We start from the raw sequence: 12,683 nt of genomic DNA, 5'->3' as shown, positions 1-12,683 counted from the left end.
GAGAGACAGAGCATGAGTGGGGGATTGGCAGAGAGAGAGGGAGACACAATCTAAAGCAGGCTCCAGGCCCTGAGCTGTCAGCACAGAGTCCGATACGGGGCTCGAACTCACAAACCGTGAGATCATGACCTGAGCTGAAGTCAGACGCTCAACCAACTGAGCCACCCAGGCACCCCAACTCCATTCTTTATCACTGTTCTATTAACAACACAGCTTGATGTAGCTCATCTGAGACTAAATTCTGATCTTGTATTTGTAACACCAGTTCAAGCAGTGAATTAATGATAAGCAGATCACTGGAAATTCCGGTTAGCATGTTAATTTTTAAAAATTCATGGCCCAGGAACATTCTTTCTCAGATACGTGTAACTGTACACTGGAAGTTGTACCTACTGCTGGAACTAACTCTAAATGAGTCTGAATGTGGAGAACAGTTTAAACGCTTGTGCAAAATTGGCAATGATATCCCATTTCACCCCCTACTTTTTCACAGAGAAATATTGATGGTAAGTACATTTTAGTGACAGAAATGAGGTGAATTTAGTAACCAGACGTAACTGACATTGATTCCACAACCAACAAGCAGCATGGGATTGATAACAAGGTATTTAAATCCCTTTTGCCTCGGTTTCCTAACTGGAAAAAAACTGATACCAAAAACTCTTTGGCGAGTCTATTTCATCTGTTTCAATATGTCTTCCGGAAAGATTAAAAGCTAAGGAAGAGCAAAATCACATTTAACCTAAACGCCTCATTTACCTGACATCATCAGAAAACAAGGTTGTTGCACAAAAGTAAAATCATAAAGTCACTAAAACAACCCTTTACATGCCAAATACTGCTGCCTCATTTTTGGTAGATAATTAAATCTTAGAGAAATGGATTACCTAAAACATAATTTCACCTGTTCTTGGTGGAAAAGTCTTCATGAAAAATTTCTCCAATCTGTCCCTTGCTCATTACCTCTACCCTTGCTTCAACTCAGAATCTGATCTTTCACTGGACCATGAGAGGGGCATCTACCCAGTGAGCACTGAGTACCGTATGGAAGTGCTGAATCACTGCGTGCTACACCTGAAACTAATGTAACACTGTATATATGTTAACTACACTGGAATTAAAAAAAAAAAGATAATTGGGAAATCTCGAACACTGGATACTAGAAGGCATCGTTAATTTTCCTAATTGTGATGATGGTTTTGCGGTCATGTTTTTTTTTAACATCTATCTCTAGAGATAATACACTAAGATATTTACGGAGAGAATAAGTTATCTGTGATTTGCTTCCAAATAAACCTGTGGGAAGAACTGGGTAGGAGTGTTTGTGAAAAATATTTAATTGTAGGTGTAGGAGTATATATTAATAGTTACAATCTTCTACTTCTGGGTATGTCTTAAACTTTTCATAATAAAAACTTAAAATATTGAAAAAGAAAAAAAAGCCCAAGAAACTCCAGGGCTATCCTAACAGCTTATTCCTGGTTTCTTCCTATCAGGCCAAACAAGATTTTTCTAAAAATAAATAAGTAAATAATAAAGATAACCATGTGGCAGGTGAAAATCCCATGGCTTCTGGTTGCAAATTACTTTTTGATCTCTCTGCCACTGCCAATCCTCTCTGCTTCTAATCCAGGTCTAAGCTGCTTGTGTTGAACTGCTTTCGTTCACATGCATTTCTCCCTTCCTAGCAGAAGAGAAGTACACAGGAGATTTTGGCCTTTTAAAAAAGCTTCTACTTCCTGGTGCGCCTGGGTGGCTCAGTCAGTTAAGCTTCCGACTTTGGTTCAGGTCATGATCTCCTGGTTTGTGAGTTTGAGCCCCGAGTCGGGCTCTGTGCTGACAGCTCGGAGCCTGGAACCTGCTTTGGATTCTGTGTCTCCCTCTGTCTCTGCCCTTCCCCGACTCATGCTCTTTCTCTCGAAAATCATAAACATTAAAAAAATGTTTTTTAAAATCTTCTACTCCCAGATATATTGAAAAATAGGTTTCAAAAGATTCAACAAAAACCTGTTAGAAATAATAAACTAATTCAGTAAAGTTGCAAGATATGCAATCTACAAAAATCAGTGGCACTTCTATATACTAATAATGAACTATCAAAGAAAAGAAATTAAGAAAGGAATCCTACTGGGGCACCTGGATGGCTCAGTCAGTTAAGAGTCAGAAAACTGATTTCAGCTCAGGTTATGATCCTGTGGTTTGTGAGTCCCAGCCTCACATCAGGCTCCATGCTGACAGTGTGGAGTCTGCTTGCTGTTCTCTCTCTCCGTCCTTCTCCTGCTCTCGTGTTCTGTCTCTCTCAAAATAAATAAATTTAAAAAATTCTAAAAGAAACCAATTCTATTTACAATAGAATCACAAAGAATAAAATACCCAGGAATAAATTTAAACAAGAAGGTCAAAGACCTGCACACTGAAAGCTACAAGACACTGATGAAAGAAACTAAAGTACACAGAAAATCAATGGAATGCTATTCTGTGCTCACAGGTTGGAAGAATTTTTACATGTCCACACTACCCAAAGCAATCTATAGATTCAATGCAATCCCTATCAAAATTCCAATGGCCCTTTTCACAGAAATATAACAAACAATCCTAACGTTTGTATGGAACCACAAAAGACCTTAAATAGCCAAACCAATCTTGGGGAAGAACAAAGCTGGAGGCATCGTGCAGTATAAGCTATTCTAAGAGGGATGGTTATAGCAATACAAGCCTACCTCAACAAACAAGAAAAATCTCAAATAAATAATCTAACCTTATACCTAAAGAAGCTAGAAGAAGAACAAAATCCAAGGCCAATAAAAAGAAGGAAATAATAAAGATCAGAGCAGAAATAAATGATATACAGACTAGGGGCACCTGGGTGGCTCAGTTGGTTAAGTATCCGACTCCTGATCTCAGCTCAGGTCTTGATCTCAGGGTGGTGAGTTCAAGCCCTGCCTTGGTCTCTGTGCTGGGTGTGAAGCATACTTAAAAAAAAAAAAAAAAGATATACAGACTAAGAAAACAATGGAACAGATCAATGAAACCAGGTGCTGGTTCTTTGAAAACATGAACAAAATTGATAAACCTTTAGCTAGACTCATCAAAAAAGGGAGAAAAGACTCAAAATAAATACTATCAGAAATTAAGGAGGAGAAACAGCAACCAACACCACAGATATACAAAGGATTATAGGAACATATAAGGTTACTTGCCAACAAATCAGACAACCTAGAAGAAATGCGTAATTTCCTAGAAACATACAACCTTCCAAAACTGAATCAGTAAGAAAAAGAAAATTGAACAGACTGATTACTAGCAATGAAATTGAATCAGTAACCCAAAAACCAACAAAGTCCAGGACCAGATGGCTTCACAGGTAAATTCAAACAAACATTTAAAGACAAGTTAATATCTATTCCTCTCAAATACTCCAAAAATTGGAGAGGAAAGAAAACTTTCAAAATTATTCCACAAGACCAGCATTACTTTGATACCAAAACCAGATAAAGACACTACAAAAAAAGAAAGCTACAGACCAATGTCTCTGATGAACACAGATGCAAAAAATGTCAACAAAATATCAGCAAACCAACAATACAACAATACATTAAAAAAATCTTTCACCATGACCAAGTGGGATTTATTCCAGGGATGCAAGAGTGGGTCAGTATTTGCACATCAAATCAACACGACTGAAAGATATATGCACCCCTATGTTTATTGCTGCATGATATTTACAGCGGCCAGGATACAGAAGCAGTCTGAGTATCCATCCATAGATGAATGAAGATGTGCTATATATACACAATGGAATGTTACTCAGCCATAAAGGATGAGATCTTGCCATGTGTGACAACACGGATGGACCAAGAGGGTATAATGCTAAGTGAAATAAGTCAGAGAAAGATGAATCCCACATGCTTTCACTCATGTTTGGGATTTAAGAAACAAATGATGAAACAAAGAAAAAAAGAGACAAATGAAAAAGTAGACTTTTTTTTTTAATGTTTATTTTTGAGAGAGAGAGAGAATGAGAGACAGAGAATGCCAGTAGGGGAGGGGTAGAGAGAGAAGGGGAGAGAGGATTAGAAGCAGGCTCTGCACTGACAGCAGAGAGCCTGATGTGGGGCTCGAATTCATGAACCATGACCTGAGCTGAAGTTGGGCACTCAACCAACTGAGCCACCCAGGTGCCCCAGACCAGACTCTTAAATACGGCAAACAAACTGGTGGATGCCAGAAGGGAGGTGGAGTCACAGGTGAAAAAAACTGAAAAACAAAAAACTGGAGGCATCACACTCCCTGGTTTCAAAGTGTATTACAGAGATACGGTAACCAAAACAGTATGGTTTTGGCATAAAAACTGACACACAGATCAATGGAATAGAGAGCCCAGAAGTAAACCCACAATTACATGGTCAATTAATCTACAAAGGAGGCAAGACTATACAATAGAGAAAGGAGTCTCTTTAATAGATGGTGTTGGGAAAATTGGACAGCCACATGCAAAAGAATGACACTGGACCACTACCTTATACTATACACAATATCAACTCAAAATGGATCAAAGACTTGAACATAAGGCCTGACACCATAAAACTCCTAGAATGAAACATAGGTGGTAAGCTCCTTGACACTGGTTTTGTGGATGAGTTTTTGGATTTGACACCAAAAGCAAATGCAACAGAAGCAAAAGTAAACATCAAACTAAAGAGCTTCTGCACAGCAAAGGAAACCATAAACAAAATGAAAAGGCAGTCTATGAATGGGAGAAAATATTTGCAAACCATGGGTCTGATAAGGGGTTAATACTGAAAATAGGTAAAAAAACAAAACAAAACAAAACTCTTACAACTCAATAACAAAAAACCCAAGTGGTCCAATTGAAAAATAGGCAGAAGATCTGACTAGACATATCTCCAAAGACAACATACAGATGGCCAACAGGTACATGAAAAGATGGTCGACATAACTCACCATCAGGGAAATTGCAAATCAAAACCAAATGAAATACCACCTCACACCTGTCAGAACGCCTAGTATCAAAAAGACAAGAAACAAGTGCTGGTAACAAAGTGTAGAAAAAGGAAGGTTCCTGCACCGTCAGTGGGACTATAATGTTGTAACCATTGTATTAAGCAGCATGGAGGTTCCTCAAAAAATTAAAAATAGAACTACTACACGATCCAGTAATTCCACTTCTGGGTATTTATCCGAAGGAAATGAAAACAGTCACTGGAGAAGGTATCTGCACCCCCACGTTCACTGCAGCACTGTTTACGATGGCCAAGACATGGAAATAACCTGCGTTCGCTGACAGGTATGAATGGATAAAGAAAATGTGTTCTATATAAATACAGCGGAATATTATTTGCCATAAAAAAGAAGGAAATCTTGCCATTTCTGACCATGTGGACAGACTTTGAGGGTGTTATGCTAAGTGAACCAAGACAAAGAAAGACAAAGTACGGTCTCACTTAAAATTTTTTTTTTAATGTTTATTTACTATCGAGAGACAGAGAGACACAGAGCATGAGCAGGGGAGGGGCCAAGAGATGGAGAGACACAGAATCTGAAGCAGGCTCCAGGCTCTGAGCTGTCAGCACGGAGCCCCACGCGGGGCTCAAACTCACAAATCACAAGATCATGACCTGAGCCGAAGTCAGACGCTTAACTAAGCTACCCAGGTGCCCCAGTACGGCCTTACTTTAAAAAAAAAAAAAAAAAAGTTTATTTATTTTTGAGAGAGAGAGCATGGGGGAGGGGCAGAGAGAGAGACTCCCAAGCAGGCTCCATGGTGTCAGTGCAGAGCACGATGGTGGGCTCCATCTCACGAACTGTGAGATCATGACCTGAGCTGAGATCGGGTGTTAACCAACTGAGCCACCCTGGCGGCCCTGGGCTCACTTTTATGTAGAATCTTAACAACATAAAACACTGAACTCATATATAGAGAGAGAACAGATGGGTGGGGGTGGGGGGTGGCTAAAATGGGTGAAGGTAGTCAAAAGGTACAAACTTTTAGTTAAGAAAATAAAGAAGTCATGGGATGTAATATACACCTCGTTGCTACACTTGATAATAATGCTGTAATGCATACTTAAAAGTTGCTAAGATAAGAGAGTACATCTTAAAGTTCTCATCACAAGGGGCGCCTGGGTGGCGCAGTCGGTTAAGCGTCCGACTTCAGCCGGGTCACGATCTCGCGGTCCGTGAGTTCGAGCCCCGCGTCGGGCTCTGGGCTGATGGCTCAGAGCCTGGAGCCTGTTTCCGATTCTGTGTCTCCCTCTCTCTCTGCCCCTCGCCCGTTCATGCTCTGTCTCTCTCTGTCCCAAAAATAAATAAACGTTGAAAAAAAAAATACTAATTTCCCTCAAACATGCACTGTAAGTATGTGCATTCAAAAACTGTAATATAGATCATTTTTCCTGTTTTTTAAAAATAATTTCAATTTTTCTACAAAGAACTTGTTGTGCTTCTATAAGACAAAATTTTAAATCATAGGGTCATCATGGAAGGTGATTACATGATCTATAGGTGACAAAATCATGCATACTTCCCAGTTTTATTCTCTTGATTCATTCCTCCCAATTACGAAGCACTTCTCCTACATTCACTCTTCTAGATGGTAGATATATAGCAACAAACAAATCTTCATGTCAGGAATCATTCAAACCCCACACAATCCCTGAGGACAACATTTCTCTTCTCTAGTATGTAATATATCCTGAGGGTCTGGCAATCTGCTAGGCTCTGCACTTGGGAGTGGACATCCAAAAGTTTATTAGACCAAGGGAGGTTGACCTCAAAAAACTGTTTAAAACAGGCCCCACGATTCTTTTTTTTTTTTTTTTTAATGTTTATTTCTTTTTGAGAGAGAGAGGGACAGAGCATGCATGAGCAGGGGAGGGACAAAAAGAGAGGGAGCCACAGAATCCAAAAAAAGCAGGCTCCAGGCTCTGAGCTGTCAGCACAGAGCCTGACACGGGACTTGAACTCATGAACTGAACCATGAGATCATGACCTGAACCGAAGTCGGACGCTCACCCCAGTGAGCCACCCAGGTGCCCCAAGGCCCAAGGATTCCTAAGAATCAAACCAAAATTTCTGTTCTCACATGTACCCTCTCAGACGAATCAGACTGATCACAAATAAGCATAAATCCTGAAAATGAGGGAAACGGAAATTCATCACAGATCTACTGATGAAGACAATCAGCATGCTCTCGCCAATTTCAGAAACCTCCCCAAACACCTCACTAGCACAAGAACCAGCCACCACTCTCCTACTCCTCCTCTTTACAATTCATGGGAGTGTTTACTATGAATCAGGCACTTTTCTGGGTGTTTTACTAATGGAGTCTTCACAATAACCCTATGAGATCATCATTTTATAAATAAGGACACCAAAGCACGGAGACAAGATTAACATAAAGGGATAATTTTGGATGAACCAGTGCTAGGCAAGCTTGCAAAGCAAGCGCACTTTGTCTTTGGCCTTATACTGGCTCCATGTCTGTTTCAGTTCGACAGACTGTGAGGACCTCGGAGCAGGGACTGTGCGTCTAGAACCGTACCTAGCACTCCAAGCGATATGCTTCTTTCCTTTCTCTTTGGTTTCTTTCTCTCCAAACATCCCAGAAAGAGGAGGCTTCTTTTGTCTCATCATTTTTCTAAATTTGCTGTTAAATAATTCTTGCTAAGGCATTACCCCAAACGAATTATGTTTATTAGATATACCCTGTATCTATATTCTCCAGTCCAGTGTCTCTGTCTCCAGTTTCCTCATCACCCCCTAGGCGTGCTGCATTTCACAACAGACCTGCTTCCTCTTCAATAGCTGGTGACCATATTTCAGGTGTCTAACGTGAGCCACTATGTTAAAAAAAGTACCAGGTACTAACAGGACTCCCTCACTTAGTTGAGGACTCCCTGCCTCAACTAAGAAGTGTCCCCTGACCTATTTAAAACAGCAGTATACCATTCTCTAGCCTCTGACACTGCTTTATTTTTGTCATCCCACTTATCAGTATCCCCTATGATATTTACTAATTATTTTCTATGTTCTATCTCCCCTTCTAATTTGTAAACCGCATGACAGCAGGGACTTGATCTGGATTACTGTTGTCATGCCACACCTACAACAGGGGTGGGCACAGAGCAGGCTCTCAGATATTTGCTCGATCGACTACAAATCAGAGGTTCTTTTTTAATATTCAGGGAAGGTAAATCTCCCTTTAAAAAAATACTGCCACAGGATGCCTGGGTGGCTGTCAGTTGAGTTGGCTGAGCAGCCAACAGGCTCAGGTCATGATGTCACGGCTCATGAGTTCCAGCCCTGCATTGGGCTCACGGCCTGCTTCAGATCCTCTGTCTCTCCCTGTCTCTGTCCCTCCCCTGCTTGTGCTCGCTTTCTCTCAAAAATAAACATTAAAAAAAATACTTTATAAAAAAAATACTGCCACAACTTAATGAGACTGAAGACAAAGGGGCAGAAAAGAGAACAAAAACAAATCTTGAAACATTAATTTGCTGGAAGAAACAAAATCTTGGGTTTTCTCTCTCACTTTAGGCTTAAGGTATAAGAGCTGAAATGTAAAAATGTTCAAATGTTTTAGTTTGAGCATGGTGGTAACACAATGGGAAAAGGAGCCGCAGGAAATTTTAGCAATCGATAGGCTTCTACTGTCTTTAGTTTTGAAAAGTAAATTAGGAGTCCTTCAGGTTTCATTTAGATTAAAATGCCTAATTTACCATCTAACCAGAGGCACAATATCCATCTAAAGTCAAAGTTAATTTATATAACTAGTACTGATTTCTTCACCTACAGCCTGCTCCTTTTCATGGCCTACATCCTAGTTTCCTAATCTAGCTTAGTCAAACTTCACAGCAGATAAGCGCATCATCCAAACACTACGGGGATAGGAAAAACTTCACTAAACTAAGAAATTGCCAGGCTGGCCTACTAAGTTTAAAGCTTGACGGGGTGCCTGGGTGGCCCAGTCAGTTAAGTGTGGGACTCTTGATTTCGGCTCAGGTCATGATCTCAGAGTTCGTGGGTTTGAGCCCTGGGTGATGATGGCATGGAGTCTGCTGGAGATTTGTTCTCTCTCTCTCTCTCTAGATCTCTGCCTCTCCCCTGCTCGCATGCTCTATCGCTCTCAAAATAAATAAATAAACTTAAAAAAAAAAGGCTTGAAAGCCGACTTTTTGCTTGTTTCTTGCACCCCAAAAGACTACTAAGGTCATAAATATCCTAAGAATGCTCTGCAAGTAAATTCTAGTCGTGCTCCCTCATCATACAAAAAAGGAAAGAAACTTGTATAACACAAACCTAACAGACGTTACAAAGTATTTTATATCTATCGCACCCTTTCCTTAGATCAGTTTAAAAACCCTAAACCAACCAACCAACCAAAAAACCCCAACCTATTAACAGGTAAAATGCCCTATAACAACTTTATTTTCCTTAAATAATTTAAACAGTATTTTAATTCTATTCAGGTCACACAAACAGCTTCTTCAAAGAGCTTGTGGTTCGCCTAATAGGAAAAGATTCTAAGAGACTGTTACCAGAATAAAGAACCCCAATTCCAACAACGAGATTGCTTTGAGGATTGCCCAATTAGTTTCTATGCTTTCTACTAAAAAGTTAAGGCACAGACCCGTCTCAGAATTGCAAATACTCAATTCTAATTCTTTAAACTTTTGGATAAGAAAACAGCTGTTTTGGGGAGAAGTGGTAAGGAAAAAACTCCCCAAGTAGTTAGAACACAAGACAACTATTACCTCAGTTTAAAAACAGCCTTCTAGGTTTCTTTCTATGTCCTAAGGCAAGCCCTTAAAAAAGAAGACAAGATAAAAAAGGAAACCCATTAACAAAAAAAAAGCCCACTGGGTCCCAACTATGGACAAAGCACTCGATTGGGCTGTGAAATGGTCAAGATTTCACTCCCCTGGGACAGTAAGCTTTAGAACAAGTGGATATGATCGCTAGAGAATTTTCTATGTTCACGTATACTTCATTAGGAGGCTTTGCGAGCCAAACTCACAGAAACAATTCCTCTCGTATCCATGCCCTATTTCACGTCCAGATTTGTTTCACCGACTTGCATCATAGTTTTCAAAGAAAACAAAAAGGAGTATATACTCTTAAGGCCAAGTTCCCGTGAAAAGCAAGACCCAGCCTTTTCAGACACGCACAGGCATCGCCCATGACACTAAGACCTCCAAGTCTAGACCGAGTTAAGTCCAACAGCTTGGGGAGGGAGCAGGCAGCCTGGCACCCGAGCCCGGGCGCACGCAGCCGCCCCCTGCGGCTGAAGGACACAAGGTTTTGCTCCCAGGGCCAGCGGGCAGGAGGCGGACAACTCCGACCAGGCCTGGGGGACAGACGAAGGACTCGCGGTGGCGGTGCCCATAAAGGAAAGCGGGAGGTGAGAAGCGGCGGGGACACGCACCGAGAAACGCGCCCTCAAGTTTGCCCGATTCAACGCCCCGAGGATGAAAAGAGCCATTTGTCTCGTGTGGGGACGGTCGCGTTCGGCCCGTCCCCCCCTGCGGGACTCCGGGCGGGGCTCCGCGGGGGCCGCCGCGGGGGGGGGGGGGGGGGCTCGGGGTCGGCCTCCCGCCCCTCGCGGCCTCTCGGCCCGCCGGGCCCCAGGACCTCACCTGCGGGGCCGGCCCCGGAGGCGCGCGCGGGCGGCGGGGAGCGCAGCCGCAGCCAGAGGTGCAGCGCGGCCCCGAGCACACACGGGCACAGCAGCACCAGCCAGTTTCGCATTGGCCGCCCCCGCCGGCTCCACCTCGCGCCCCCGCCGCGCGCCGGGCTCTCCCGCGTCCCGGCGGAGAGGGAGGGGACCGGCGAAGAGAAAGGCCGAGGGGCGGCGGCCGACGCACGCGCGACCACTCTGGGCACGCCTGCCCTCGCGCCCGCCGCCGTCCAGACTCCTGGCGGCTCCGGCCCCGCGCCTCAGGTTCCTCCAACCGCGGGCGGCGCCGGCTCAGCCGGCCAGGCCCCGCCCCCTCCTCTTGGCCTACCCCCCCCGGGCCCGCCCACCTTTCGTCTCACTCGCCCCGCCCCCTTCCCACGTCCCCTCCCGCGCCTGCAGGCCAGTCGGGAGCTGAAGTCCCGCTCTGGGCCCAGGCAGGGGGCGCACCCCAGTGATCCAGAGGCTCGGAAACCACATTTCCCATAACCGCGTGCACTTGCTTCCGTCACTCGGCGGTCACGGAGGCGAAGCGCGAAGCCCCACAGGGAGCATGCGCATCCCTTCTCAACGCCTACTGCCCCCCGACGGCCGAGGGGAGGCGGTGCCGGTCGCCCCTGTGCTCAGAGGCTGACTGACAGCACCGGCCGAAGGAAACAGCTGCCGAGGCAAAGGCTCCCGGCTGCCTCGGATTTAAAGATCTGCGTGACGCTAGGTTTAGATCACGCGGAGCTCCACTGTGCGAATGCTGACCTTCCCTGGGAGTTGGTATCCTGCCCGAGAGCAGGCCGAGGCAGTCCGAGGCGTGTGTCTTCAGCGGTGAATCATCCATCAAGTGCTAGTGCTGGTGCGCTGTGTACCCGGCTCCTTGCCCGGCCCTGTCCTCCGGGAGCTCTGGTTGGGGCCGCAGCCCGGGGTCCAGCTGTGGGGCAGGACAGCTACGGTCCAGTAGGAGGTGAAATTCCACGTGCTCCCGATTCAGACGGGGGAGTGGGGCAAGGCGGCCCCTCCCCCAGGACGGAGCCGTGGCGCGGGCCGCGCGGGTCCCGTGGGAAGGATCCGAGCAGCCCTCCTCGGAGACCGGGCCCTGCCCGGCGTCGTGCAGCGCGGCCCCGGGGGCAGGAACCCCCGAGCCCGCGCTGGGACAGACACGCGAGGGCTCTCGGTTGAGGCGCGAGGCAGTCGGGGCGCACGTGCTACAACGGGGAGGGAAGGATGAAAAGGAACACCTGGGGTTGGGTTTTTTTTTTTTTACGTTTCGTTTTTGGTTTTTCCTTTTTTTCTTTTTCTTTCTTTCTTTCTTTTTTTTTTTTTTTTCAATTCCCACAAGTTGTGGCACCAGAAGGTAACTATGCTGTCGAGTAAAGTCTTGGTCGAAAGCGATAGAAAATCCATTTCAAACACGCTTAAGGGGGAAAAAAAGCTAATTTATTCAAGTAACTCAGGAGGAGTCTTATTGAGTGGCAATGTAATCTCAGCAAAACCACCTTCTATTAAAATCACATTTTTTAAAAAGTAGTCTCCACACCCAAAGTGGGGCTTGAACTCAAGACCCTGAGATTAAGAGTCACACGCTCTACCAACTGAGCCAGCCAGGCGCCCCTAAAATTACTTTGTATTTAAATGTTTTGTAATGTTGTTTGTATTTAATTTTAAAATCTGTTTTGATTTAATAGTTGTATAAAATATGTACATCTGTACTTAATAAAAACAATTTAATGAATGTGGGGTGTGAAATATCTTTTTCCCTTTAAAGGGATTTGTATATTTTTTAGCTAACCTGTTGCTACCTAACAAATTATTCCAAAACTTTTGTTTTAAAATGTTTATTTATTTTGAGAGAGTGCATGCAAGCAGGGGAGGGCCAGAGAGAGAGGGGGAGAGAGAGAATCCCAAGCAGGCTCCAGGCAGAACCAGACAGGGCTTGATCCCACAATGGGTGAGATTAGGACCTGAGCTGAAACCAAGAGTTGAACACTTAACCAAC

The 12,683-nt window shown here is 44.1% G+C and overlaps 1 protein-coding gene across 4 annotated transcripts in view; it reads right to left on the bottom strand.

The window, feature by feature from the left end:
• B3GALNT2 (beta-1,3-N-acetylgalactosaminyltransferase 2) overlaps window positions 1-11,605 on the bottom strand; it is a 63,664-nt gene extending 52,059 nt beyond the window's left edge. For 2 of the 4 annotated variants that reach the window (XM_040464886.1, XM_040464885.1), the window contains exon 1: window positions 10,659-10,976. In XM_040464886.1, coding sequence (XP_040320820.1) covers window positions 10,659-10,770 — 112 coding nt within the window. In that variant the 5' untranslated portion in view covers window positions 10,771-10,976. Of the gene's footprint in view, window positions 1-10,658; window positions 10,978-11,449 lie in introns of those variants that run through there. The other 2 variants (XM_040464887.1, XM_040464888.1) reach the window with 2 other exon arrangements.
• Between the last annotated feature and the right edge of the window lie 1,078 nt (window positions 11,606-12,683).

Source organism: Herpailurus yagouaroundi, unplaced genomic scaffold, assembly GCF_014898765.1.
Source record: "Herpailurus yagouaroundi ecotype Mexico unplaced genomic scaffold, PumYag 530, whole genome shotgun sequence".
Classification (NCBI taxonomy): Eukaryota; Metazoa; Chordata; class Mammalia; order Carnivora; family Felidae; genus Herpailurus; species Herpailurus yagouaroundi.
The sequence above is the reverse complement of the archived record's forward strand: the minus strand, read 5'-3'. Positions and strand labels throughout refer to the sequence as shown.